Consider the following 27476-nt stretch of genomic DNA (forward strand, 5'->3'; position numbering starts at 1 on the left):
TGCATTTAATTTTCATTAATTTGGGTGGATACACACTTACACAGCCCTCTAGTCTGCCTCATTCCACATGGCTGAATCCAGCTGCTCCATGTTAAGACCAGCATAAGCCAAGTTTTTGTCTGAGCTAATGTTTTTTTTTTTTATGCATTCGTAATTAGGTTTATAGGTATATTTATCTGTTTTTTTTTTGTGGGAATATGTGTCTGAACCATTTTCTAAGAGCATTGTTAAAAAAAAAAAACCCAAAAAATTAGCGTTTTATAGCATTTAAGCTAGCAGAATTTTGCTATGTAAGTTAGCCAATTGTTCTTTTGTTGTACATAGATCCTTATTTATTTATTTATTTTTTTCTATACTGTTTGAGGCTCAGCTGAGGTATTTTCATTTTTCATGTTCTTCATCCGATTACTCAATTATTCGACCTAAGTAGTTCATCAATTAATCGAAAATAATCGATAGCTGCAGCCCTAACCTGAGTTGAGGCTCAAACGGTATAAAAAGATTAATATATTTGGATCTAATTACAACAAAAGAACAACTGGCTAATTTGTCCACTAGCTTAAATGCTATCAATGCTAATATATATTTTTTTTCTTTCTTTTTTTTTTACAATGCTCTTAGCAAATGGTTCAAACACATATTCCCACAAAAAAACGGCTAAAGATACCTATAAACTAAATTACGAAGGAATTAAAAAACATTAGCTCAAACAAAAACTTATGCTTATCTTGGTCTTAACAGGGAGCAGCTGGATTCAGCCATGTGAAATGAGTTATGTCATAGTCACTGTGGCCACTAGAGGGCAGTGTATCCACCAAAATCAATGAAACTAAATGCAAACACTTTCAAAACAAACCATTACAACGCCAATTTACTTAAACGAACACTCGAAGCAGCAAAATTTCAGTTGTATCTTTTTCGAATCGAATTACTCCTGTTAATCGATTAATTGTTGCAGCACTACTCATAACACTTGAACCATGCAGAGTAATGTAACATTAGCCAAACTTCCAACCTGAGTCATCTCAATACACAAATTGCGGCATTCGAAGGTTGATAATTCTGATGTATATTTCCTTGCAATTGCAGTCTGTCATAAAACACAATGCACTGTAGGTTGAACAACATTTAAATGGTTAATGTTACTTGAAGCTTGCAAATGAACAAAAAGTCAGTTTAATGAATCCCAGCATGTTTTTCAGTGGTACGCCTTCAGCTACATTGCTCTCGGCCTCCCACATTTTATGGGCCACAATCTGTTAGCATTTAACTTTTGAGTTCTGACTGAGCGCTAGAATGTAACAGCAACTTGTGAGCCAAAATGCCAGGCACAAAAAAGCTTGAGTTGTGTGAGCTGAATGGTATTTGTGCCTTGTGTTTCATAGGGGAGGAAGAAGCCATTCCAGGAGGTCATCAAAGCCAACATTGGTGATGCGCATGCCATGGGCCAGCAGCCAATCACCTTTTTTCGGCAGGTTAGCTCCTCCCATCTTTTCACACCTATAAATTAGTGCTGTCAAATTTATCGCGTTAATTAGACCGCGCCGTTTATTGGCATATGTTTCAGCAACTCCTTCACAATAAACATAAGTCTCATTTAGTGGAAGCACAACAAAGATAATATTCCAATCTGTCAAAAAAAAAAGTAATGTTCTCAAAAAGAAAAGTGCTTCAATCTGTATTAATGAGGCCCTATTCTCACAGTTAACAGTGCAAAGAGAACTGGCATTCCTATTCAAAATGGCTATGCGAAATACACATAAAACAGACTTTGGTCAAACTCTATTCAAACATTTCATTTAGTTCAACAAATACACTGGATGGCAATATTTAGTAATAATATACAAACTATCAGAGGTCTCGTACGTTGAGAAGCCAGCACTCAAGTGAACGTAAGGTATAATGAACCTGCAGTAAAACAGGAAATTACTGCGTCAGTCGAGGGACAAAACACACTCATTGGCTTGATTTCTAAGTAATTCAAAACTCTCCATTGACACCTTGTGGTGTGTTTCAATCACTACCTTACGTACTTAAAGACACTGGAAGAACGGCAGGGTGCCGTTTAGTAGTATATTTTTTGATAGAACATTTTGCAAATTTTATCAAAACGAAAACATTAAGAGGGGTTTTAATATAAAATTAGTATAACTGGTACTAACATTTATCTTTTAAGAACTACAAGTCTTTCCATCCGTGGCTCCCTTTAACAGAAAGAATGTTAATAATGTTAATGCCATATTGTGGATTTATTGTTATAATAAAACAATACAGTACTTACAGTGGAGCAAATAAGTATTAGTCAACCACCAATTGTGCAAGTTCTCCTACTTGAAAAGATTAGAGAGGCCTGTAATTGTCAACATGGGTAAACCTCAACCATGAGAGAAAGAATGTGGGAAAAAAAAAAACAGAAAATCACATTGTTTGATTTTTAAAGAATTTATTTCCAAATTACAGTGGAAAATAATTATTTGGTCACCTACAAACCAGAAAGATTTCTGGCTGTCAAAGAGGTCTAGCTTCTAACGAGGCCTAACGAGGCTTCACTCGTTACCTTTATTAATGGCACCTGTTTTAACTCATTATCGGTATAAAAGACACCTGTCCACAACTTCAGTCAGTCACACTCCAAACTCCACTATGGCCAAGACCAAAGAGCTGTCGAAGGACACCAGAGACAAAATTGTACACCTGCCCCAGGCTGGGAAGACTGAATCTGCAGTAGGTAAAACGCTTGGTGTAAAGAAATCAACTGTGGGAGATATTATTAGAAAATGGAAGACATACAACACCACTGATAATCTCCTCCGATCTGGGGCTCCATGCAAGATCTCACCCCGTGGCGTCAAAATGATAACAAGAACAGTGGGCAAAAATCCCAGAACCACACGGGGGGGAACTAGTGAATGACCTAAAGAGAGCTGGAACCACAGTAACAAAGGCTACTATCAGTAACACAATGAGCCGCCAGGGACTCAAATCCTGCACTGCCAGATGTTTCCCCCTGCTGAAGCCAGGCCAGGCCCATCCGCGGTTCACTAGAGAGCATTTGGATGATCCAGAAGAGGACTGGGAGAATCTGTTATGGTCAGAGGAAACCACAAAAGAACTTCTTGGTAGAAACACAGGTTCTCGTGTTTGGAGAAGAAAGAATACTGAATTGCATCCGAAGAACACCATACCCACTGTGAAGCATGAGAGTGGAAACATAATGCTTTGGGGCTGTTTTTCTGCAAAGGGACTAGGCATGTGTCGGTTACCGGTTTCACGGTTTACCGTGGTGTGAAAATGTCGCGGTTTAAAAACCACTAAAACTTTCCGCCATTCCGTAGTACGGTATTTGCAATTTTTCATGTGTCAAAAATGCAGCCAGAAGTGGCTTGGCGCGGCAGCGCTCACCCCCTCCCATTTGTTGCTGCGTGTGAAAGTGACGCTATCGGCTAGACCGCCAGTGAACCCAAAAACAAATACTCCAAACATAAGTCGTACTTGTCTTCAATTTATTGAGCTCTCAAATCTTGGTAAGTGGAATATACAAAATGAACACATTTAAAACTTGTACAATTGTATTTTTCCATGTGTGAGTAGCTTCAACAGATTAGCACCATGAAAAAGTTCGCCAAAAACAAAACACACATTTTCCTTTCAAATTCAATATACAAACTAACTATAAGCTTACAAAGATGAATGTTAGCCTAGGCTTAGCTGGGAGAGCAACTTCGTCGAGTGTTACAGCCGCAGAGTGAGAAAACAAGCTTGATTCGCTTGAATGAAGGGGAAAAAGGGATAACATCAAAGATCGCTAATCGAGAAAGATGCTCTTGCCATAAGCACAAATCCACGTTCGCTGGATCAAGGAGAGGTCTCACTCCCAATGTTTTTTTGTTTGTTTGTTTGTTTAGATGAAACCTTTCCACAACAATATTTACACTTTAAACTAACTTATACATTTCTAACTAACTTATTAACTCATGAATTCTTTGTTTTTTAACACACAGGCATGACATCATGTAGACTAGAGCTGATACAGTGGCTGAAAATGGCAAAACTTCACTTGAGCTTTTCCACCCTCAAAAAAAAGTCATGCAGTAGAATTAAAAAAATATATATTCAGAAGTGTTTTTACTTTTTTATAGAAATTATTTTGTTCTTGTTCTAATCTTGAGCAACTTGAGCTGTGGCTGTGGGTATAGTCTATAAGTTATATTTATTGTAATTTTATTTAAATATACGTATATATATATTTTTTTATTGATAATTTATTTCAACAATATATTGAAGTTCCAATTTGCAACTATGTTCTGAAAATTTTTTAAAAATCCTGTTCAATGGAAAAAAAACATTTTAACCCGTACATCTCAATATAACACATTTTGGAGCTATAATTGCAATCCCGTGATACCGTGAAACTTTTTGGTAGAAACACAGGTTCTCGTGTTTGGAGGAGAAATAATACTAAATTGCTTCCGAAGAACACCATACCCACTGTGAAGCATGGTGGTGGAAACATCATGCTTTGGGGCTGTTTTTCTGCAAAGGGACCAGGACGACTGATCTGTGTAAAGGAAAGAATGGATGGGGCCATGTATCGAGAGATTTTGAGTGGAAAATCTCCTTCCATCAGCAAGGGCATTGAAGATGAGACGTGGCTGGGTCTTTCAGCATGACAATGATCCCAAACACACAGCCAGGGCAACAAAGGAGTGGCTTCGTAAGAAGCATTTCAACGTCATGGAGTGGCCTAGCCAGTCTCCAGATCTCAACCCCATAGAAAATCAGTGGAGGTAGTCGAAAGTCTGTGTTGCCCAACAACAGCCCCAAAACATCACTGCTCTAGAGGAGATCTGCATGGAGGAATGGGTCAAAATGCCAGCAACAGTGTGTAAAAAGCTTGTGAAGCCTTACAGAAAACGTTTGGCCTCCGTTATTGCCAACAAAGGGTACATAACAAAGTATTGAGATGAACTTTTGGTATTGACCAAATACTTATTTTCCACCATGATTTGAAAATAAATTCTTTAACAGTCAAACAATGTGATTTTCTGTTTTTTTTCTCTCTCTCCATATTCTGTCTCTCATGGTTGAGGTTTACCCATGTTGACAATTACAGGCCTCTCTAATATTTTCAAGTGGTTGACTAAATACTTATTTTCCCCACTGTATGTACAGTACGTTGAATGTAGGGTTGCAGCTATTGAATATTTTAGTAATCGAGTAATCGAGTGAAAATTCTATCAATTAATCGAGTAATCGGATAAAACATTTTTTTTAGGTAAAGAGCAATTATACATATTGATGCAAAAACAAGACAAGATTTCATGTAATATTGAACCATTTTCAGTCTATCAATGTCTTTATTTTCCATGTACATTGTTGAAAACAGCCAACAATTGCATCTCAAATGTGACTAAAAAAATTGACTAATTCACTGCTTTCACTCCAAAAACTTTTAGATCTTGTAAAAAAAAAAAATATATATATATATTTACCTAAAAATGTCATTACACTTGATAACACACATGACTTAAAAGTTTTTTTTCCTACGTGTTTCAATTGAATTTCTACTTGTGTCAAGCAATAAGTTCTAGTTAAGTTTAAAGTTAGTCTAAACTGTAAGTCCTGATTGGATTTAGAGTTTTTGCAGTGTTCAAAATAAATGCTGTGCTTTATTGGAGCACATTAGGCACCATTGCTAATTGGTGTTTTATCCAGCAATGACTACTGAGCTAAAATTGACAGTTAGCATTATTATGTTTTTATTTTACACCCTAATCACTCTACAGCGCTGTTTTTACAGATTAAATAAAGCCTGTATGTAAGAGTTAGCCATGCATCGACAGTGGTCATAATGAATAGAAACCTAGCCCTCCGCAGGGATAACGTTACGTGAGCGAGTGAAATTAACGTTAATCTTATTTATGAGCGCCGAGAAGTGTACTGCTTTAAGATGGCGGCTGTTTTATTAACGCCGCCGAGTCGGTCATTTCGCATCTAGTTCTACGAACATGTGATATCTATGACACGCATCAGACGCTACTTGCTAGGCTGCTACCACCGTAGCAACATGCGGCCGTAGTTTTTAGCAACGTCGGCGCAGTTTGTAACGTCTGTCGGCTGCAGTAAGGTATTTTTTTTATTGCTTATTCCTCTACGCACGTGACGTCAGCGTGTTGTCCCGCATTAAAAGTAGTCCGAGCAAAACGTGATGCTTAGAGCTGGCAAAATTAAATGATTCCTCGAGGTGAATAAAATTACTCGGATCAGTTTTTAAACTCGAGTTACTCGAGTTGCTCGAGTATTCCTTTCAGCTCTAGTTGAATGTATATATCCTTCTTGTCTTATTTTTCCATTCAAACAATAATTTACAGAAAAATATGGCTTATTTTAGAGAAGGTTTGAATTGCGATTAATTACGATTAATTCATTTTTAAGCTGTGATTAACTCGATTGAAAATTTTAATCGTTTGACAGCCTTACTATAAATCTAATGTGGAAGGAGTAAAACAATCGCTGCATTGTCTTTTCACTATAACACCTTCTCTAATCTCTGTTGTCTTAAAGGTTTTGGCACTGTGCTCATACCCTGAGCTGCTCAATGACAGTACGTTCCCAGAGGATGCCAAAAGTAGAGCACGCCGCATCCTGCAGTCCTGTGGCGGCAACAGTATGGGTGTGTAGCAGTTATTGTATTTCATTCCGTATGAACAAAACGCTTTTATATACATGACAGCCGTTTGCGACCCTTGTGCTCCGACTTCTCGGGGCAGGGGGCCAGTCTTTGACGCTTTGTGTTGCCATGGCGACTTATAGTGGTACTTATAGAGCAGAGGTGGTTGAGGTATAATTAGGGCACAGAAGAGCTTTTAAGCTAGCCTGCTCTGCAATTATAAAAGTGAATAGAATCTTCATGTAACCTTGTGAAAAGTATAAAATGCTATTAATTAAAGTGCTTTAAAAACACTTATGCGACTTTTTGAAAATTATCAACTTGCACTAAGAAGTAATGTTCACTTATGCGACTTTTTTAAAATTACCAACTGGCACTAAGAAGTAATACTCAGGCCAGAATAACGTCAGTAAGAATGATGCTTCTCTACAAGGCCCAAATTCTGCATGTTAATTGAAGTAAAGGAACATGTTATGAAATTGTGAAATAGCCCGATCGATCGGGTCCGATCACATCATTTTCAAAGTATCAGAATCGGCAAAAAAATATCGGCCATGCCTTTTTTTAATATTTACATATTTATTAATTAAATCGTTTTCTAATTGTATTTGACGTTACAGACAAAATGTCTTACACTCATCCAGAGTCTTTAGTTTTGGTTTAAAGATTGGGTAGGGTTATCAAATTTATCCCGATAATGGCGGTAATTATTTTTTTTAAAAATGTATCACGTTAAAATATGTAACGCAATTAATGCATGCGCTGTACGACCCACTCACGCATTGTCGCGCTCAATCTGCAATGGCGCCGTTTTACCTATATAGAGAGATAAATGAGTAGAGTGAATTTTGGCAGCCTTTGGAGCCTTTTTTTAATTTGCTAAAGCCGTATAATCCCTCTCCCTACGATTAGAAATATCATGGGAAGCAATGTGCGGAAGCAAGGTAACAATTGATCTTTATCTTAACACCTTATGTTATTTGCCAACGCAAAGATATATCAATTGGTAGAACTACGCACAGTCATGGTTCCACTTCCCATCATGCATTTGGGCATGACTACAGTATCATTTACTGAAAGCTCAACAAATACACTAGAAGGCAATATTTAGTCACAATATACAAAGTCACAAGTCTTTCTATCTGTGGATCCCTCTCACAGAAAGAATGTTAATAATGTAAATGCCATCTTGAGGATTTATCGTCATAATAAACAAATACAGTACTTATGTTCTGTATGTTGAATGTATATATTCGTCCGAGTTTTACTCTTTTTTTTCTTAATGCATTGCCAAAATGTATATGATCAGGAAAAATTATCGGGAATGATTGGAATTGAATCGGGAGCAAAAAAAAGCAATCGGATTGGGAAATCCGATCCGCAGATACTCAAATTAAAACGATCGGGATCGGATCGGGAGCAAAAAAACATGATTGGAACAACCCTAGTTTTAAGTGTTAAAATATCTCTGCCAGCCCCTTCGCTTTTCCAGTTGTTTGAAGGGGTCCGCAAAAAATATTTTCCACTTGCATCCCCCGCCGTCTGTCGGTTGATCCACTTTGTAGGGGGTGGTCCTGTTTATGCTTATCGCACCTGTGCCGCACCTGGGACATTTGTTCCGCCACGGGAAGTACATCATAGGGATTTACAATATTTTACACACTTATGGGCTAATTATGGGGCCCAATACACGCTAATGCTGCTCCCCTTTAACTCTAACAACGTCTGTTGTTTATTTTTCCATTCAGGGGCCTACAGTGCCAGTCAAGGCATCGACTGTGTGAGGCAGGACGTGGCTCGCTATGTTCAACAGAGGGATGGCGGTGTATACTGCGACCCGGATGATATTTACCTCACAACTGGGGCCAGCGACGGCATAGTGGTAAAGTTGTTTTTTTTTTCCTTTTCAAATTTTACATCTCATTTCATGCAGTAAAATACTTCCTGCACCGTCTTGAAGTGGCGTCTGAGTGTCATATCATTCAACGACCACCAGAGGTCACTAATGAATCATGCTTGTAGGTTTTGTTAAACTGCATTACAGGAGTTAAAAATGTTCTGCCGTAATGACGAAAATCTGTCAGCAGGGAGCGCTGGTGGATGGTAATGCGAGAGACAATAATTCCACAAGCGTTAGTGATTGTTAGAGTTGTTTAATCTTGTTTTGTCATATTTTATATATCGGGTTTGATGTGTTCAAAACAAATACATACAAGAAAAACACACAAAAAAACCCTCCATCTAAATCAGAGAAAACACATAAAACAAATATAAACAAACTACAATCTTGAGGAAAATACACAGAAATGCGAAAAACTGTATTTAAAGGTTAAAAATCAGCGAAAACAGCAAAAAAAAAAAAAAAAAAAAAAAAAAACGCAAAATAATGCCAAAATGTGAAAATTGCAGAAATGGCAAAAACTGTGGAAAAACTCCAAACTTTGTGGGCGGAACTACGACCCCCCCCCCCCCAAAAAAAAAACAACAACATACATGCACCCCGCCGCTCCCCCCCCCGCCTCTTCACCAAAACACTAAAAAAATTAATAATTTATTTGCTATTTTAGTTTTAGTGATTATAAAGCCCTCATTCACTGCCATGAATGGTATGTACTTCCAATTCCTTTTGACTGGGATTGGGGCAAATGAACAACAAAACAAACAACAAAAAAACATCAAACTGCAAAAATAAGTAAATGAGAAATGTTCAAACCTCCAAAAAAACAAAACAAAACAAAAAATAACACCTCCCCCCATCAAAATCTGAAAAATTTGTAATTTATTTGATAAAACTTGATTGAGAGAAATCCCATAGAACACCTATGAAGAGATCTGAAATGGCAGTTTGGAGAAGGCACCCTTCAAATCTCAGAGACCTGGAGCAGTTGGCCAAAGAAGAATGATCTAAAAATCCAGCAGAACATTGTAAAAATACTTTTGTCCGGGCCATTTTTGGAGTTTTGTGTAAAATGATAATGATTTTAAAAAAAATTCATTCTCCTTTTTGTTCTTTTTTTCATTGCAAGCAAAATGAATGAAGATATCACTACCAAAGCGTATGTAATTGCAATCATTTTCTGGGAGAAATTGAACATCTGACTATCTGACAGAATTGCAGGGGTGCCAATACCTTTGGCCAGGAGTGTAGTTTGCCAGATATATTTTGTTTTGTTGTTGTTGAGGTCAAATACAAGGAGAAAAACGAGATGTTTAGTTTTATGTAAACAATTTTTCCATCTTGTTTAGACAATGCTCAAGCTGCTGGTGTGTGGCGAGGGCGCCAACCGCACCGGCGTCATGATCTCCATCCCGCAGTACCCTCTGTACTCGGCGGCGTTGGCAGAACTGGGCGCCGTGCAGATCAACTACTACCTCAATGAGGAAGCGTGCTGGAGCTTGGACATCAGCGAGCTGCAGCGGGCTCTGGACGAAGCCCGAAGCCATTGCAACCCCAGAGCCTTGTGCATCATCAATCCTGGGAACCCCACAGGTGAATTTTTCAGTTTTGATTTAAAACTATTAAACTATTAAAACTAGAAAAAAAATATAACCCAAATGTTCCACTGGATTTCATGGTTTTTTTTCCCTGAGAGCTCGACGGCTAACTGTAGGCTGTCAGGGCGACAACTGAAGTATTTCCATGGCAACTGAGTAAACTCACTAGAATTTGCTGCTAATGGACACTCATATAATGCTAACGGTGGTGCCTATTTTGGTTTTAGGTCGCTAGCGGCTTTGGTTTTGAAAATATTTGAATTTTTAAAGTTTTTAAAAATTAGCCCCCTGCGGAGCGGCCCCGCGCTATATTTCCCGTCAACTAATAGTGAAGTCTATGCTTGTTGTGATTATCTGTGCAACACAACCATGCAGCCCTTTGACTCCCTGTTCCCCCACAGGCCAAGTTCAGAACAGGAAGTGCATTGAGGACGTCATCCGATTTGCCGCCAAGGAACGTTTGTTCCTCATGGCAGACGAGGTAAACTCTGAGCGTACTCCCTCGCTCACAAATACAGGTAGACATTGTTTGTCATTATTCTTTTCGGCAGGTGTACCAAGATAACGTGTACGCCGATGGGTGCCAGTTCCACTCTTTCAAGAAAGTGCTGTTTGAAATGGGGCCCGAATACTCCAACACAGTAGAGCTGGCCTCTTTCCACTCCACGTCAAAGTGCTACATGGGAGAGTAAGGATTACAATTTGGCTTACTTGTTTACACATTGTTTACAATTATAAAGTGATACCTCTACTTACGAAAAGAATTGGCTCTGGAGGTAGTTTCGTCAACTGAAAATGTCGTAAGTCGAGGAGCGTTTTCCATGTAAATGCCCTAATCCGTTCCAAGATCACACAAATTCTGACATAAATCTTTAAAAAAAAAAAAAAAAAGCATAAAAATACATCAAAACATGGAACAAATATATAGTGGCGCAAATAAGTATTTAGTCAACCACCAATTGTGCAAGTTCTACTTGAAAAGATTAGAGAGGCCTGTAATTGTCAACATGGGTAAACCCTTACCCATGAGAGACAGAATGTGAAAAAAAAAAGAAAATCACAGTTTTATTTTTAAAGAATTTATTTCCAAATTAGAGTGGAAAATAAGTATTTGGTCACCTACAAACAAGCAACATTTTTGGCTGTCAAAGAGGTCTAACTTCTTCTAACGAGGTCTAACGAGGCTCCACTCGTTACCCGTATTAATGGCACCTGTTTTAACTCATTATTAGTATAAAAGACACCTGTCCACAAGCTCAGTCAGTCATACTCCAAACTCCACTATGGCCAAGACCAAAGAGCTGTCGAAGGACACCAGAGGAAAAAAATTGTAGACCTGCACCAGGATGGAAAGACTGAATCTGCAATAAGTAAAAGGCTTGGTGTAAAGAAATCAACTGTGGGCGCAATTATTAGAAAATGGAAGACATACAAGACCACTGATAATCTTCCTCGATCTGGGGCTCCATGCAAGATCTCATCCCTTGGTGTCAAAATAATAACAAGAACAGTGAGCAAAAATCCCAAAACCACACGGGGGGACCTAGTGAGCGTCCTACAGAGAGCTGGGACCACAGTAACAAAGGCTACTATCAGTCACATAATGCGCCGCCAGGGACTCAAATCCTGCACTGCCAGACATGTCCCCCTGCTGAAGAAAGTACACGTCCAGGCCTGAAACCAAAATAGAACTTTTTGGTAGAAACACAGGTTCTCGTGTTTGGAGGAGAAAAAATACTGAATTGCATCCGAAGAACACCATACCCACTGTGAAGCATGGGGGTGGAAACATCATGCTTTGGGGCTGTTTTTCTGCAAAAGGACCAGGACGACTGATCTGTGTAAAGGAAAGAATAAATGGGGCCATGTATCGAGAGATTTTGAGTGAAAATCTCCAGCAAGGGCATTGAAGATGAGACGTGGCTGGGTCTTTCAGCATGACAATGATCCCAAACACACAGCCAGGGCAACAAAAGAGTGGCTTCGTAAGAAGCATTTCAAGTTCCTGGAGTGGCCTAGCCAGTCTCCAGATCTCAACCCCATAGAAAATCTGTGGAGGGAGTTGAAAGTCCGTGTTGCCCAAAACATCACTGCTCTAGAGGAGATCTGCATGGAGGAATGGGCCAAAATACCAGCAACAGTGTGTGAAAAGCTTGTGAACAGTTACAGAAAACGTTTGACCTCCGTTATTGCCAACAAAGGGTACATATTAAAGTATTGCGATGAACTTTTGGTATTGACCAAACACTTATTTTCCACCATGATTTGCAAATACATTCTTTAAAAATCAAACAATGTGATTTTCTGTTTTTTTCCCACATTCTGTCTCTCATGGTTGAGGTTTACCCATGTTGACAATTACAGGTTTCTGTAATATTTTCAAGTGGGAGAACTTCCACAATTAGTGGTTGACTAAATACTTATTTGCCCAACTGTATGTTACAATTAGAATATTGCACAATTAACATGAAATGAGAGTTGTACACAGTGTCGCGAGAAGTGAGGTGCTGAGGAAGTTGCAATATCCCCTGGTGTCGAGGAGGGGGGTAAAGTGTTTTGGTAGATTTTTTAAAGATAAATATATATTGTAAAAATAAATAAAAACATTGAAAAAGTAGTGTGTTTAACTTTGGGGATTAAATGTGTTTGTTGTTTTGTTTTATTTTAGTAACATGGTATTGGACCTTTCAGTTTTGAAATGTAAGCGTGTGTCATAGCGTTGTCTAGTTGCGGGGAATTGCATTATACAGGGTTCCCACGGAGTCTTAAAAAGTCTTAAAAGCAATGAATTTATGAATATGGAAACAATACCTTAAAAAGTCTTGAAAAAGTATTCCTTTAAAGTGTTGTTGTAATGGTTTGTTTTGAAAGTGTTTACATTTTGTTTTATCCATTTGAATGGATACACTGCCCTCTAGTGGCGACAGTGAATATGACATAACTCATTTCGCATGGCTGAATTCAGCTGCTCCCTGTTAAGACCAACATATGCCAAGTTTTTGTTTGAGCCTGTTTTTTTTTTTATGCATTAGTAATTTATAATGTATTAGTAATTTTGTTTATTGGTATATTTAGCCATTTTTTGTTGGAATATGTGTTGGAACCGTTTGTTAAGAGCATTGTAGAAAAATTAAATAAATAAAAAAACATTAGTATTGTATAGCATTTAAGCTAGCGGACTTTTGCTATGTTAGTTAGCCAATTGCTCTTTTGTTGTATCCTCATTTATTTATTTATTTTTTATCCAGTTTGAGGCTCAGCTCAGGTATTTAAATTTTCTATGTTCCTTATCCTATTATTCGAACTAACTAGTTCATTGATTAATCGACTTCTAAAATAATCAATAGTTGCAGCTTCTACCGTAATTAAATATAGGCCAACTGTACAGAAAGTAATTTTGGAACATTTTTGGTTTGCAGTGTGCCGCGAGATTTTCCAAAGTAAAAATGTGCTGTGATTCAGAAAAGGTTGAAAAACGCTAGCCTGGCTCTGCCAGACTATTCTCCCTGTATTTTTCAAACACTGAGAGAAATAGTCTGGGAACCATCCCATTAACGGCCTTTTTGAGCAGATACAAAATCAATCGACAAATCAGATTCGTTTATTTTTGTGACGTGTTCTTCACGAGCAACGTCACTCTTGCGCGTCGAAAGTCGTCTCTTCAACAACACAGATGGTGAACGGCAGAGCCGAGAATATGTTCCAATCCACGGTAAAATCAGTTTTAAATGACCAAAAACACATCGACATGAGTCATTGACAACAGTCTGTCATGCGCTAGCCATGTCGAATAAACTCCGCTCTCTTCGTATGTTTACTTCCGTGCGCAAGTCCCTCGTCCTGCCGTCGCCATTTTACTAACGTCACGTCTGCCCATCGCTGATTGGTCCACTCCGCTGTCTGTTTGCTGTGGCTTGCTCCGCCCTGGAAATTGTTTCCGTGGGAATGGTGGCCAGACTCAATAGCTGGAACAGCGTTGAGTCTGGTGTACCAGGCTAGAAAAACGCTGCTCTAAAAACACAACATCTTGTGTACAAAGCATTGGAAAGTCAATGCAACAACCCTTTTACACCTGATGATACCTTGATTTGTGTTTGAATTTCAAATCTTTATATTCAAAAACAAGCTTTTAGCAATATTACACCCTCTTTGCTCTCTGTCTCTCAGGTGTGGTTTCCGCGGCGGCTACATGGAGATCATCAACATGGATGATGATGTGAAGGCTCAGCTGACGAAGTTGGTGTCTGTTCGCCTATGCCCGCCCGTTCCCGGTCAGGCGTTGATGGACTTAGTGGTCAACCCCCCACAGCCCGGAGAGCCGTCGTATGACAAATTCATGAAGGTACCGCAAAAATATCTGGAATCGATGAATCAAATTTATTTTCATTGCCGTTGCTTCAAGTGCTCTCTGTTGTTGTCCTTCTTTCAGGAGCGCACAGACACTTTAAGTGCCTTAGCAGACAAGGCCAAACTGACAGAAGAGGTGCTTAACACCGTGCCTGGCATCAGTTGCAATCCTGTGCAGGGCGCCATGTACTCATTCCCTCGTATTAGCATTCCAGAAAAGGCTGTCAAGGAGGCTAGCGTAAGTATTTTGCACGCAAAAAAGTCAAAGTATTGCAATTATTGCTTTAGAATGTGTCATTTTAAGTTGTGAGGGTCATTCACAACATATGAAACTGATATTTTGAACAGATGTTTTTAATGGCGGAAAACGTTACAAAAGTAGGGTAGTGAGGAAACTAGTTAGCCGTCTTTTTAATCTCTTGTGCCTCGTTAACAAGCTTACGTTATAGTATTTGTTTTACCATTGCTATACACACTAAACACACTAGAGTGAATTCTCGTAGCAGGTGGGAAACGTTCATGACAGCGTTTACTTACCTTAAATTTTGTGTAAAGTGACGGATGATGGTCAGGTAAATGTGAAATCATGTTGGAGGTGTTGCTTCCCCTGGCAACCACCCTCCACAAGCACGTCGGCTGTCCTTCCTCCTCTAAACCGCGGTCGTCTGTTTCTTTTCAGTAGCCGAAGTAATCCCATACTAGTGACTAGAGGCGTGCGAAATTTCCGATTCTTAGATTATTCGCGATTCGGCCGTGGAAGATTCGAGAACGATTCACAAATATCCAAATTCCGATTATTGAATTATACCAGGTAAAGCGGAAGTAAAACGCAGTCAGCGCGGTCTTCGGGACGCAATGAGGAACGGACAGAGAGTAAATATCATGTTCAACTCATGCCGCTAGATAAAAAAAAAAACAATCCTACCTGACTGCGGCTGACAGCCGCTACAAACAACGCCTAGTTGCTAGTTGCTACAAACATATGGCTACAGTAGATATCATATATATGTAGAACTAGATGCAAAATGACAGACGATGTCGGTGTTAGAAGTTGTATTACTGAACAGAGATGCGAAATGACAGACTTTCCGGCGTAAGTAAACAGCCGCCATCTTAAAACAGTAGACCTCTCTAGAAGGCTCTGTTGTAGCGAACCTAATTAACTGTTTATCTAAAATACTCCTAAATCGGCAGAATCTTGTCTTGAATCTATCTTTAAATGATGAAATAGTATTAAAACTTTGACAAAAGTAGACAGAAGGGAAATTATGGAATAACGGGAGCAATTTTAACAACTGTAACAGTTGATTCACAATATTAAATTAATTGAATGTAGTTTAAAGCTGCTGATACAGAATGGGGACTGGAGTTTTTTATTTACTGTTATTTTTGTATATTTGTTTATTGTTATATGTTAACTTGATACTGAAATAGTAGTTTGGTTTAGCCTGAGAGGATTTTTTAACAATTTTGGAACTAATGTACAAAACATTAAAAAAAAAAAAAAAGGGGGGGGGGGGTGCATCAATAATCGTTTTATAATCGAATCGGAGCCTCTGAATCATAATCGTAATCGAATCGTTAGGTGCCCAAAGATTCCCAAGCCTACTAGTGACTTTGTCTTTTTTGAAGGGCATGAAAAATAGCTAATACCGTACTACGGTATGACGGAAAATTTGAGTGGTTTTGAAACAGTGACGTTTTCAAAACCATGGTAAACCTTGAAAGCGGCACATGCTAAGTACAACTGTGTAAAATTTCGTCACAATCTGCCCAGCCGTTTCGGAGTCCTTAGGGAACGAACACACATACGGACACACACACAGACCAGCTTATATTTATACACTGCTGGCCAAAAGTATTGGCACCCCTGCAATTCTGTCAGATAATGCTCAATTTCTCCCAGAAAATGCTTTGGTTGTAATATCTTCATTTTTTTGGCTTGCTTTCGTGGGCATTGAAGTCCTCATTAGTCATTCCCTTTCACACTCGCAAAACCGCAGGGTTGGATTGCTCCAATTAGCATCTCGAGTGTTTGCAGGGCAGGGTTGCCTTGGCTTTGTCGGCAGGCAATCGGGCAGACAACCTTTTTACATATATGGCGAAAAACACTCAGGTGACTTGAAGCTCCGATCTGAGACACCCAATTTTGAACTTTCAAAATTGTCCGATATACATGTGTGATACATCATTGGAAAGCTTAAAATCTCAATTTTCTGGGGGAAGAAAAATTTTGAACAGGAGGGCATTTTTTAACAAAAAAAATGTTTTTTAAACAACAAAACCCAATCTGGAGGCGAGAGCACGTGAGAGCAGAATTACAGACGTCACGACTTTAACGAGATATTATCGCGTACTTACCTTGTTTCGATCCAGAAACTCCATGTAGCATGTATCACTGAGTGTCAAGACACAGTTGTGAATGCCCACAGCTGGATTTTTTTGGGAATTTTATGGGTGAAATATGGCAATATAACAAGGATCGCAATGCAGAAAACGCAGACATTAAGGAGTGGTTGAGATCTTCTTTTTCATATATATACCCCTTTAAACGTTTTTTTTTCCCAATTTTTCTTTGTATGGATCGATTATTTATCATCTAACATATCGGAGAAAATGCGATAGTAACAGAAAAAACACAATTAAGTAAAGGTGTCGATCGGGTCTGATCACGTCATTTTCAAAGTATCGGAATCGGCAAAAAAATATCGGACATGCTTTTTTTTAATATATATATATATATTTTAATTAAATCGTTTTCTAATTGTATTTAACGTTACAGACAAAATGTTTTGGCTTAAAGTAGGGCTATCAAATTTATCGCGTTAACGGCGGTAATTTTTTTTTTTAATTAATCACGTTAAAATATTTAACACAATTAACGCATGCGCTGCACGACCCACTCACGAATTGTCGCGTTCAATCTATAATGGCGCCGTTTTACCTATATATAGAGTTAAAAGGCAGCGTAAAATGAGTAGAGTGAATTTTGGCAGTCTTTGGAGCCTTTTTTTTTAAACAGCTAAAGCCTTACAATCCCTCTCTCAACAATTAGAAATATCGTGGGAAGCAATGCGGGGAAGAAAGGTAGTAGTTGATCTTTTTCGTAACACCCTATGTTATTTCCTAACGCAGAGAAGATATATCAATTGGTGCACCTACGCACAGTCATGGTTGCATTTCCCATCATGCATTTGGGCAGAACAGTTAAATGGGTGCAGTATCATTTACTGAAAGCTCAAAAAATACACTAGATGGCAATATTTAGTCACAATATACAAAGTCACATTTATGCTTTAAGAATTACATGTCTTTCTATCCGTGGATCCCTCTCACAGAAAGAATGTTAATAATGTAAATGCCATCTTGAGGATTTATTGTCATAATAAACAAATACAGTACTTATGTACTGTATGTTGAATGTATATATTCGTCCGAGTTTTATTCATTTTTTCTTAATTCATTGCCAAAATGTATATGATCGGGGAAAATTATCAGGAATGATTGGAATTGAATCGGGAGCAAAAAAAAAGCAATCGGCTCGGGAAGTATCGGGATTGGCAGATACTCAAACGATCGGGATCGGATCGGGAGCAAAAAAACATGATCGGAACAACCCTACAATTAAGCGATACAATAGTTATGAGGTAGATATCCGTGACTTTTTTACAGACGCCATTTTTTTTCATTGTGACGTCATTTGTTTAAAAGTTTAAAAATCTATTAGTGAATAATTTTTTAAAGTCTTTTTTTTTTTTTTATTCGAAATATTAGACATCAATTAATGATTCGAAGCTAAAAATGACAGACATTTTGAATAATAAATATAATTAATTACCTTCGTTTTATGGCTGGGTTAGAACAAAATCGGTTGCGCGACGTCTGTAAACGGGGGTTTTCAGGGTAAAAAGGACAAATTGAAAATAGTTCGGGGGCTTCATGCGCCATGAATCTGCTTTGGCAGCATATAGACATATTGTTCTATCAAACACAACAGTCGTTATGGCTTAAAATAGAGCAGTTTCTTTTAAAGAGGAGTGCAAGAGCAGAAACGGCTTTTTCAGTCTTTGTTTTCCACCATATATGTTATAATTTTAAGAATTTAAACAAGTTTAACGTGAAGAAGGTCCTAACGATTAATTGGTTATCAAAATAGTTGTTGATTAATATGCTAATCAATTAGTTGTCGTTTATTTTCTTAATAGTTGCACCTCTAATCTCCACTGAGTGAAATTTCACAGAACTTTCGTTCGATACATCCCTATACTTTCCCAACACAACACCGTGTCAAATAAGCGCTTTAAGACGACACGGTTGTCCGCAAAGAGCGAGCCTGATTAGCTTCACATGTGAAAAGGTCAGCCAACCCGCTGATTGATCCCCGTTAACTTCCTCGGCGTCATCGAGGATCCGATTGGTGCGATCGTTCGCCGTCGGACCCCCGAGCGAGCAACGGCTTGTTTAGCCGCGATGCCATGGGACGTAGTTAAAGCCGGCGGCCCGCGTAATTCATTAGACGTCCTCATACATTGCCATTGGGTCCTTTCTGAGTGGAATGTATTGCTTTTGTTGCTATTGAGCGCGGGATGTCGCCTTCTGAAGTCTCTGAAGGCTTCTACTGTATTGGAGTGACCCTGGACGGGGATAGCGTGTTCAGGCCCCAACTGGAGGCTGAATAACAACTGTGTAAAGGCTCAAGAGCTTTTCAGGCTTAATTAATTTGTTCCTAGTGTATAGTTGGTTAAACACAAATCTGCTTTCATTTAGGCCCACTTCACCGCAGAATGTTTGTTCCAAACCCTTGTAAGTTTAAGAAACTAAAAGTGCACTCATGGCACGGAGGACACGAAACAATGTTTGTGTGGGTGTGCGTCAACTAAAATGGCACGAATTAGAACACAAACCTCTGCCGAAGGTCAGTTCCATTATTCATTCATTCATCTTTGGTGCCGCTTAACGTCATGAGGATTGGGTTTTGAAATTTTGCAGCAGCGCAGTAGATTATTGGTCATCTGGGTTCAAACTTTATGTTAAAACAACCTGCATTTAAATTTTGCAAAGAATGTGAATACTTCCATGTGATTGGATGACGATCTGTCCACTCTGCTATATTTCTCTTTCCAAATTTCAGCATGGACAGCTCTGTCATATTGTTCTCGAAAGATTGCTGCCAGCCATTAAAGATCAAATGGATTGGACTTCTATAGCCATCAATGAGTTAAATGTTAAATAACGAGCCCACAATACTGTAGAGCAGGGGTCCCCAAACTTTTTCCTGTGAGGGCCACATAACTTTTCCCTTCTCTGATGATTTGTAACAGAAAAAGTATGACGATTGCAGGAGGTGTTTTTACTAATGTTGCACCGATACCATTTTTTGGCCCCGATACCGATACCACCCCGTTTATATATATGTATATGTATATATATATATATATATATATATATATATATATATATATATATATATATATATATATATATATATATATAGGCTTTGTCAGGCTGTTGCTTACCTTTGCAAAGTAGGAAAAAGATAGTACAAAGTATAATACTAGCCCCACAGTAAGAAAGTAAAAATAAGTTCATAATAATAAACTCTGAATGAACTGAGTAAACTTTTTTAAACCTCTCAAAGGCCAAACAGTGCAACTTTCATGAAATTATTGTCACATTCTGCTGCTGGTTAGATTGTGTTTTGTTGCTGGGCTGTTAGTGGGGCATTCCTGACGTCACACCTGAATCCAATGCAGGCTCATCAACGCAGCATTTAAAGTGATCCTCTGATTTAAATACACGTAGGCTCTAATAAACCACAATTGTTCTCTTGTACTAAAATATGTTGTTAGAAACACATAAAATGTTAAATCAATGGCAATATTTTATAATATTTAGTCCATATTTTGACCGTTAGTTGGCGCCATGGTTTGCGGGCTCGCAGTGATGACGTAATTGGTATCTTTCCAAATGTGTAGCGTGTTCAACAATTGCTTATTGCTGCCTAAACTCGCGAAGTAAAATGCCACGATGTGCTGCTTTTGGATGCAATTTCCAGTCAAATGGAAAAAAGGAGAGTGAAGTGAGTGGTCAAGGTGGAATTATTATTTTTATTGAATAAATGTGCATAAGTGGAAGCTTCTCCCCCTTTTTGGTCCCTGTATGCATGTATCCTACCCACCACGCGTTACAAATGGCGCCCGAACATTTTTCCTGGATCCTCAGTCAAGTAAGGGTCCCATCGCGTCTGCAATAATGGTTTTGGATCTGTCCATTTATTTTTATTCGTCGGTCCCACAGCGGCTTTTCGGATCAGTCTATTTTGTGGAATCGACGGCCTAATCGCGGCTGCGATATTGCCATGGGATCGGTCTAATTCCTGGATCTTCGAGTGAGTAAAAAACGTGGATTTGGATTAGTATTGCTATCTTTTTTGTTGACTATTCTTCGTGGGAGTTTTCCCCAAATCATACTAAATAATTAAAGCACTATGGCACGCTACAGTGACGACAGTGACTCTGGCGTGGACCTTTCAACAATGTTGGAGTTCGTCAGGGAATGCGTGTTTGCGTACTGCTGAGCTCCAGAGTGAAGAGTGGTCAAGGTGGAAATATTATTTTTTGTCAATAAATGTGCATAAGTGGAAGCTTCTCCCCTTTCTGGTACTTTTATTCACGTATCCTAGCTACCACGCGTTACAATGTACAAGACCTGGATTACACAAGGTGTGCTCTATGGCCTGTACTGTATGTAAAGCACACGACAGCTCTTGATGCTAACAATCTACATAATTATATTGGGATAATTATGAAAACGCAATATGCTTACCTTGAATATCTGCTAATAAAACCGGACTTCCAAACGGCATACACTCTCGCTCCCAACCGGAGTTCAACAGCACTCTCTCGCATCACCAGTTTTGCCCAACTTTTGTCTTATCAGGTATTTGCTGCACGCATTTTTCCCTGAAGCTCGTCTTGTGAACGACCGACAGTGCTGTCCTGCTCTTCCCTTTTCAGATGTGGTTCAAATAGGAAGGGTAGAACTGATGACATGTTGGGAAAGCTAACGAGTGAGAAGCTGGAATTTCGGCATTCGGGGCCAGTGACGTCACGCACTGCGACGTAACAAGAATGGCGACCTATCACTTAAAATAATTTTACAAACTTTATTAAAACAAAAACATTAAGAGGGGTTTTAACATCAAACTATTATAACTCATACTAACATTTATGTTTGAAGAATTACTTGTCTTAAAAATAGAGGATCCCTTTAAGCATGGGTGAGCTCAGAGAAGGCTGCCGACATATTTGCCTTGCTGATTGCCATTTGACATCTCGCACTGTAGTCTCGCTATATTTGCTTGTTACGCCCCTGCATTGGGTTTTTTCTGTTAGTGTGCTGCACTCGTTTGTAACCCTTTACCCTGTGCAGGTATTTGAGTGTTTTTATTTTGGCTTTTTGGCTCACTGCCTATCGTCTTAGTTAACCTTCGAGTTTGTAGTATTGAGCTTCGTCGACCTGCTGTCACGGACTCCTTTTGTTATTTCTACTATCCCGCGATCGCGTGTTATTTTTTGTTTGCAATCATTAAACCCTTGTACGTATCCCCCGCTTGTTGTCCGCTTCGAGGTCCAACCTTGTTCCCGCATTTGCGGACGCTAACAATTATAAGTAATAATAATTGACCGCAGCATCCAGTCTCTCTACTAGCCTCCTTTTTTTGGGATGTGGGAGTCCCTTATTTCTATTTCTGAAAGGTGGCAACCCTACTTTGGAAGCAGTTCCCAAATTACTGCAGCATTTCTTTAAGTAAAAGACAAAGTAAAGTTGACGTAGTGAACTTACCAGAGATTGTTGCACCGGTCCAGCGCCCTTCCTCTGGATAGCAGTCCTGCTCTTGCAGGCTCAAATTCGTCGTGTTCGTTCACGTTCCGTTTTCAAACGTTTTATCAGGTTCGAGGGATTGAAACTGGCCGATTTACCTCCACATCTCGAAACTTTCAGGCCGCAAATCTTGCATGCAGCCATTGATTTTAGTCGACGGGATTTGTATTTTGAAATATTTCCCGACCAAGCCATTTCTCCTGGTTTATTTTTCCTTCATATGAAAAAGCGCCCTTGTCATTGGTCGGGAGTGGCTGTTGGCCCGTTCTCATTGGTCTGGAGCAGGCCAATAGCGATAGCAGCTTGGTGTTCACGTGTCATCACACAACACAGAGACAGAGTGTAGTGAGCGCCAGGAGAAAAAAAAGGCTGCGGTCAAATGTTATAATAATGGACCGGTAAATGGTATCGGCGCCGTCTTTGTTGGTACTCGCCGATGGCGATACCACCATTTCGGGCCGGATCGGCGCCCCCTGCCAATACTAGTATCGGCATCGGTGCATCTTTAGTTTTTATGAAGGATATTGCAACACATGATTGTATGACATTAGTAGGGGTGTGACACTACATTGAAAAATAATTTGTAGCCCAAAAGGTTATCGATATGCTACCACCAAGAATCAATATATCGTTTTTAAAAGGTGTCACGGTTTAAAAAAAAAAAAAAAAAAAAAAAAGCCAACAGGTTGCTACCAAAAACTTCCATTAGAATAGTGTCTAGGTTAGCTCACTGGCTTTATAATAAGAAATATACACTATAATAATAATAATAATAATAATTTTGTTTTGTTTTTAGGAAAAAGGACAACAGCCCGACATGTTCTACTGCATGAAGCTGCTGGAGGAGACAGGGATTTGCCTGGTTCCTGGTAGTGGTTTTGGGCAGAAGGACAGAACCTACCACTTCAGGTAGACAAAGAGCAGTCTTACTAAAACCGGCTACTTACATACATTTATTTTATTCACATCCAATTCATTTTGACTTGGAGAGAGCTGCTAGCTTTCCCAGTCAAAATGGTTTGGTCATCTATCAATGCCAAATGTCAGATAATGCTCAATTTCTCGCAGAAAATGATTGCAATTAAAAATGCTTTGCTAGTAAGATATTCATTGATTTTGCTTGCAATGAAAAAACACAAAACAGAATGGAAATAAAAATTAAATCATTATCATTTTACACAAAACTCAACAAAAAGTATTGGCACCCTTTGAAAAATCATGTGATGCTTCTCTAATTTGTGTATTTACAGTGGGGCAAATAAGTATTTAGTCAACCACTAATTGTGCAAGTTCTCCCACTTGAAAATATTAGAGAGGCCTGTAATTGTCAACATGGTTAAACCTCAACCATGAGAGACAGAATGTGGGGGGGGGACAGAAAATCACATTGTTTGATTTTTGAAGAATTTACTTGCAAATCATGGTGGAAAATAAGTATTTGGTCAATACCAAAAGTTCATCTCAATACTTTGTTATGTACCCTTTGTTGGCAATAACGGAGGCCAAACGTTTTCTGTAACTCTTCACAAGCTTTTCACACACTGTTGCTGGTATTTTAGCCCATTCCTCCATGCAGATCTCCTCTAGAACAGTGATGTTTAGGGGCTGTCGTTGGGCAACACGGACTTTCAACTCCCTCCACAGATTTTCTATGGTGTTGAGACCTGGAGACTGGCTAGGCCACTCCAGGACCTTGAAAGGCTTCTTACGAAGCCACTCCTTTGTTTCCCTGGCTATGTGTTTGGGATCATTGTCATGCTGAAAGACTCAGCCACGTCTCATCTTCAATGCCCTTGCTGATGGAAGGAGATTTTCACTCAAAATCTCTCAATACATTGCCCCATTCATTCTTTCCTTTACACAGATCAGTCATCCTGGTCCCTTTGCAGAAAAACAGCCACAAAGCATGATGTTTCCACCCCCATGCTTCACAGTGGGTATGGTGCAATTCAGTATTATTTTTCCTCCAAACAAGGGAACCTGTGTTTCTACCAAAGAGTTCTATTTTGGTTTTAATCTGACCATAACACATTCTCCCAGTCCTCTTCTGGATCATCCAAATGCTCTCTAGCGAACCACAGATGGGCCTGGATGTGTACTTTCTTCAGCAGGGGGAAACGTCTGGCAGTGCAGGATTTGAGTCCCTGGCGGCGCATTGTGTTACTGATAGTAGCCTTTGTTACTGTGGTCCCAGCTCTCTGTAGGTCATTCACTAGGTCCCCCCGTGTGGTTCTGGGATTTTTGCTCCCCGTTCATTAGGCCAGAACGATATTGGAAAAAACTATTGCTGCGATTTTTTGGGGGGTTTGCGATATTATTGTTGCGATATTTAAAAAAAAAAAATAAAAAATTAAAGAAATTTTCACCAGATGATTTGAATAGCTGTTTGGAAAGACTTTGGATGACTCACAATAACCAGTGTACAGTGATCCTTCGTTTTTCGCGGTTAATGGGGACCAGAACCCGCTGCGATAAGTGAAAAAACGCAAATTTTTATTTTTTTTGTGTGTGTACTCAATGTATGTCTTCAGATTTAGCATTGGAAAGAGATACATAGAAGGCATGTTTTTTCTCACTCCTATTTATTTATATATGTATATGTATGTATATATATATATATATATATATATATATATATATATATAAATGGTTGTAAGCACTTCAAATGTAATAATTATGATCCGTTTTAAACATAACTGTCCAACCAAATCATTTTTGAACAAGAATAAAGTACTGTAGTAGACAAATGCTCAATGTCTCAAAGGTCTCAACACACACACATTCATTCCAAAGCGGCTTTCTTGCAGAAACTGTTTGACAAGTTCAACGATGATTGACAGCTGCTGCACTGTGATGTCGCTTCTTTCGCAAGATCAAAGATACCAGCATCGTTAACTTTAATAAGCAAGTGCTGCAGTGACTGTGAGGTTCATAGAGCTGGGAGAGGGAGGGTGTGAGGCTCTGCGCAGAGCAGAAAGCAGGGCGTGTGTGGATAAAATAAAAAAAAAAAACTATCGCACGTTCTTGCGATGGGACTATTGCGCACGCAGACATCGCAATGGCGATGTTTAAACGATATATCGTTCAGGCTTACCGTTCTTGTTATCATTTTGACGCCACGGGGTGAGGAGGGAGTTGAAAGTCCGTGTTGCCCAACCACAGCCCCAAAACATCACTGCTCTAGAGGAGATCTGCATGGAAGAATGGGCCAAAATACCAGCAACAGTTTGTGAAAAGCTTGTGAAGAGTTACAGAAAACGTTTGGCCTCCGTTATTGCCAACAAAGGGTACATAACAAAGTATTGAGATGAACTTTTGGTATTGAACAAATACTTGTTTTCCACCATGATTTGCAAATAAATTCTTTAAAAATCAAACAATGTGATTTTCTGTTTTTTTTTTTCCCAGATTCTGTCTCTCATGGTTGAGGTTTACCCATGTTGACAATTACAGGCCTCTCTAATATTTTCAAGTGGGAGAACTTGCACAATTAGTGGTTGACTAAATACGTATTTGCCCCACTGTAACTGCACCTGTTACATACCTGTGGCACATAACAGTTGGCGGCAATAACTAAATCACACTAGCAGCTAGTTAAAATGGATTCAAGTTGACTCAACCTCTGTCCTCGTGTGTACCGCATTAAGCATGTAAAGCTGTCGGACAAATCAAGAGGATGTTAGGATCGACACATGCACATACAGTTGAGGTCCTTCTTAGCCAATTGAATGCCAGGAATGTTAGGCAATAGTCAATGGCTGAGCAGCTATAACTGTTACGATCAGTAAACTGGTAGCGGCGAGTACCAAAAAGCTACCTTCTGTTATATTCAGGTTTTTCTTTTCAATAGTGTTTCTTTGGTGTGCCGCTCGGCCCACACCTTCTGACCCTCCGACATAGTTCAAACACGGAAATGACCGGAATTCTTGCGCAGGAATGCAGGCTCTTTCGTTTGAAACCCCAAAAATGACCGTTTGCCCAAAATGCCATGTTTTTAAAAATAAATAAATAAATAAATAAATAAGGTAAAGTGTCAACATTTATCTGTTCCTGCAATTTATCCAAATTACAAAATGTATTCCGTATTTTTCGGCTTATAAGTCGCGTTTTTTTTTTTCATATTTTGGCTGGGGGTGCGACTTATACTCAGGAGCGACTTATGTGTGAAATTATTAACACATTATGATATCATTTCACATGTTATTTTGGTTTTTTGGAGTAACACTGATGGTTTGGTAAACTTGTTAGCATGTTCTTAATGCTATAGTCATCTGAATAAGTCTTAATAGCTATGGCCACGTTCGCGTTCTGCCTTTGGCAATATGTGTTCAATTGTATTATTGACTTTTTTATATTGAAATGCATGCTTTTAGTTTGTTAGCTTGTTTACGTGAAGAAGAGCGCTCACACGCCAGAAGAAGAAGACAGACAGCTACTTAAGTCTGAGTGAGTGGGCGAGTTAGCCAGAGAGAAACACGGCTGCGAACCGACGTTCATTGTTTATGCTTTTAAAATATCTCTACAGAGGCAACGCCTGTGTGTATCATCTTTTCTGTTGTTGTGGTTGTGTGTTTTCCACCCGCGATCGGACACTTAGAGCCAGTTGTGTGGTTGTTTGAACAATGTGCTAATGCTAGCGAACGCATGCTAACCGTTTATGTCATTGCAGTAATAGCACCTAATTATCATTTATTTACGTTGATGCGAACCTGTATGGTATCGAGGACCAAATTGATTCAGCAAATTATACGGAGGTCCAGCATCGTCATTTGGGAGTTCGCTGTATAGCCAGGACTGAGCCGTAGCGTCCCGGTGAGGACAGTATATTCGCATTTCGTTGTTCATGCACTGTACACTGTACATATATTCAGCATGTTGTTTTTATTAGGGCTGTCAAAATTATCGCGTTAACAGGCGGTAATTAATTTTTTAAATTAATCACGTTAAAATATTTGACGCGATTAACGCACATGCCCCCCTCAAACAGATTAAAATTACAGCACAGTGCAATGTCCAAGTGTCCATGTGTAATGTTTTTAGAGTTTTGTCGCCCTCTGCTGGCGCTTGCGTGCGACTGCTT

At 39.1% G+C, this 27476-nt stretch overlaps 1 protein-coding gene across 4 annotated transcripts in view; it reads left to right on the forward strand.

Moving 5' to 3' along the window:
- LOC130930198 (alanine aminotransferase 2-like) overlaps positions 1-27476 on the forward strand; it is a 72739-nt gene that overhangs the window by 40406 nt on the left and 4857 nt on the right. For all 4 annotated transcript variants that reach the window (XR_009067009.1, XM_057857981.1, XM_057857982.1 and 1 more), the window contains 9 exons: positions 1386-1475; positions 6565-6673; positions 8419-8552; positions 9917-10160; positions 10567-10646; positions 10717-10853; positions 14333-14507; positions 14595-14750; positions 23193-23305. Coding sequence is in view for 3 of the 4 variants with exons in the window: in XM_057857981.1 (XP_057713964.1) it covers positions 1386-1475; positions 6565-6673; positions 8419-8552; positions 9917-10160; positions 10567-10646; positions 10717-10853; positions 14333-14507; positions 14595-14750; positions 23193-23305 (1238 nt within the window). In the remaining variant the exon portion in view is untranslated. The remainder of the gene's footprint in view (positions 1-1385; positions 1476-6564; positions 6674-8418; positions 8553-9916; positions 10161-10566; positions 10647-10716; positions 10854-14332; positions 14508-14594; positions 14751-23192; positions 23306-27476) is intronic.

The sequence above is a fragment of the Corythoichthys intestinalis genome, chromosome 14 (genome assembly GCF_030265065.1).
Source record: "Corythoichthys intestinalis isolate RoL2023-P3 chromosome 14, ASM3026506v1, whole genome shotgun sequence".
NCBI lineage: Eukaryota > Metazoa > Chordata > Actinopteri > Syngnathiformes > Syngnathidae > Corythoichthys > Corythoichthys intestinalis.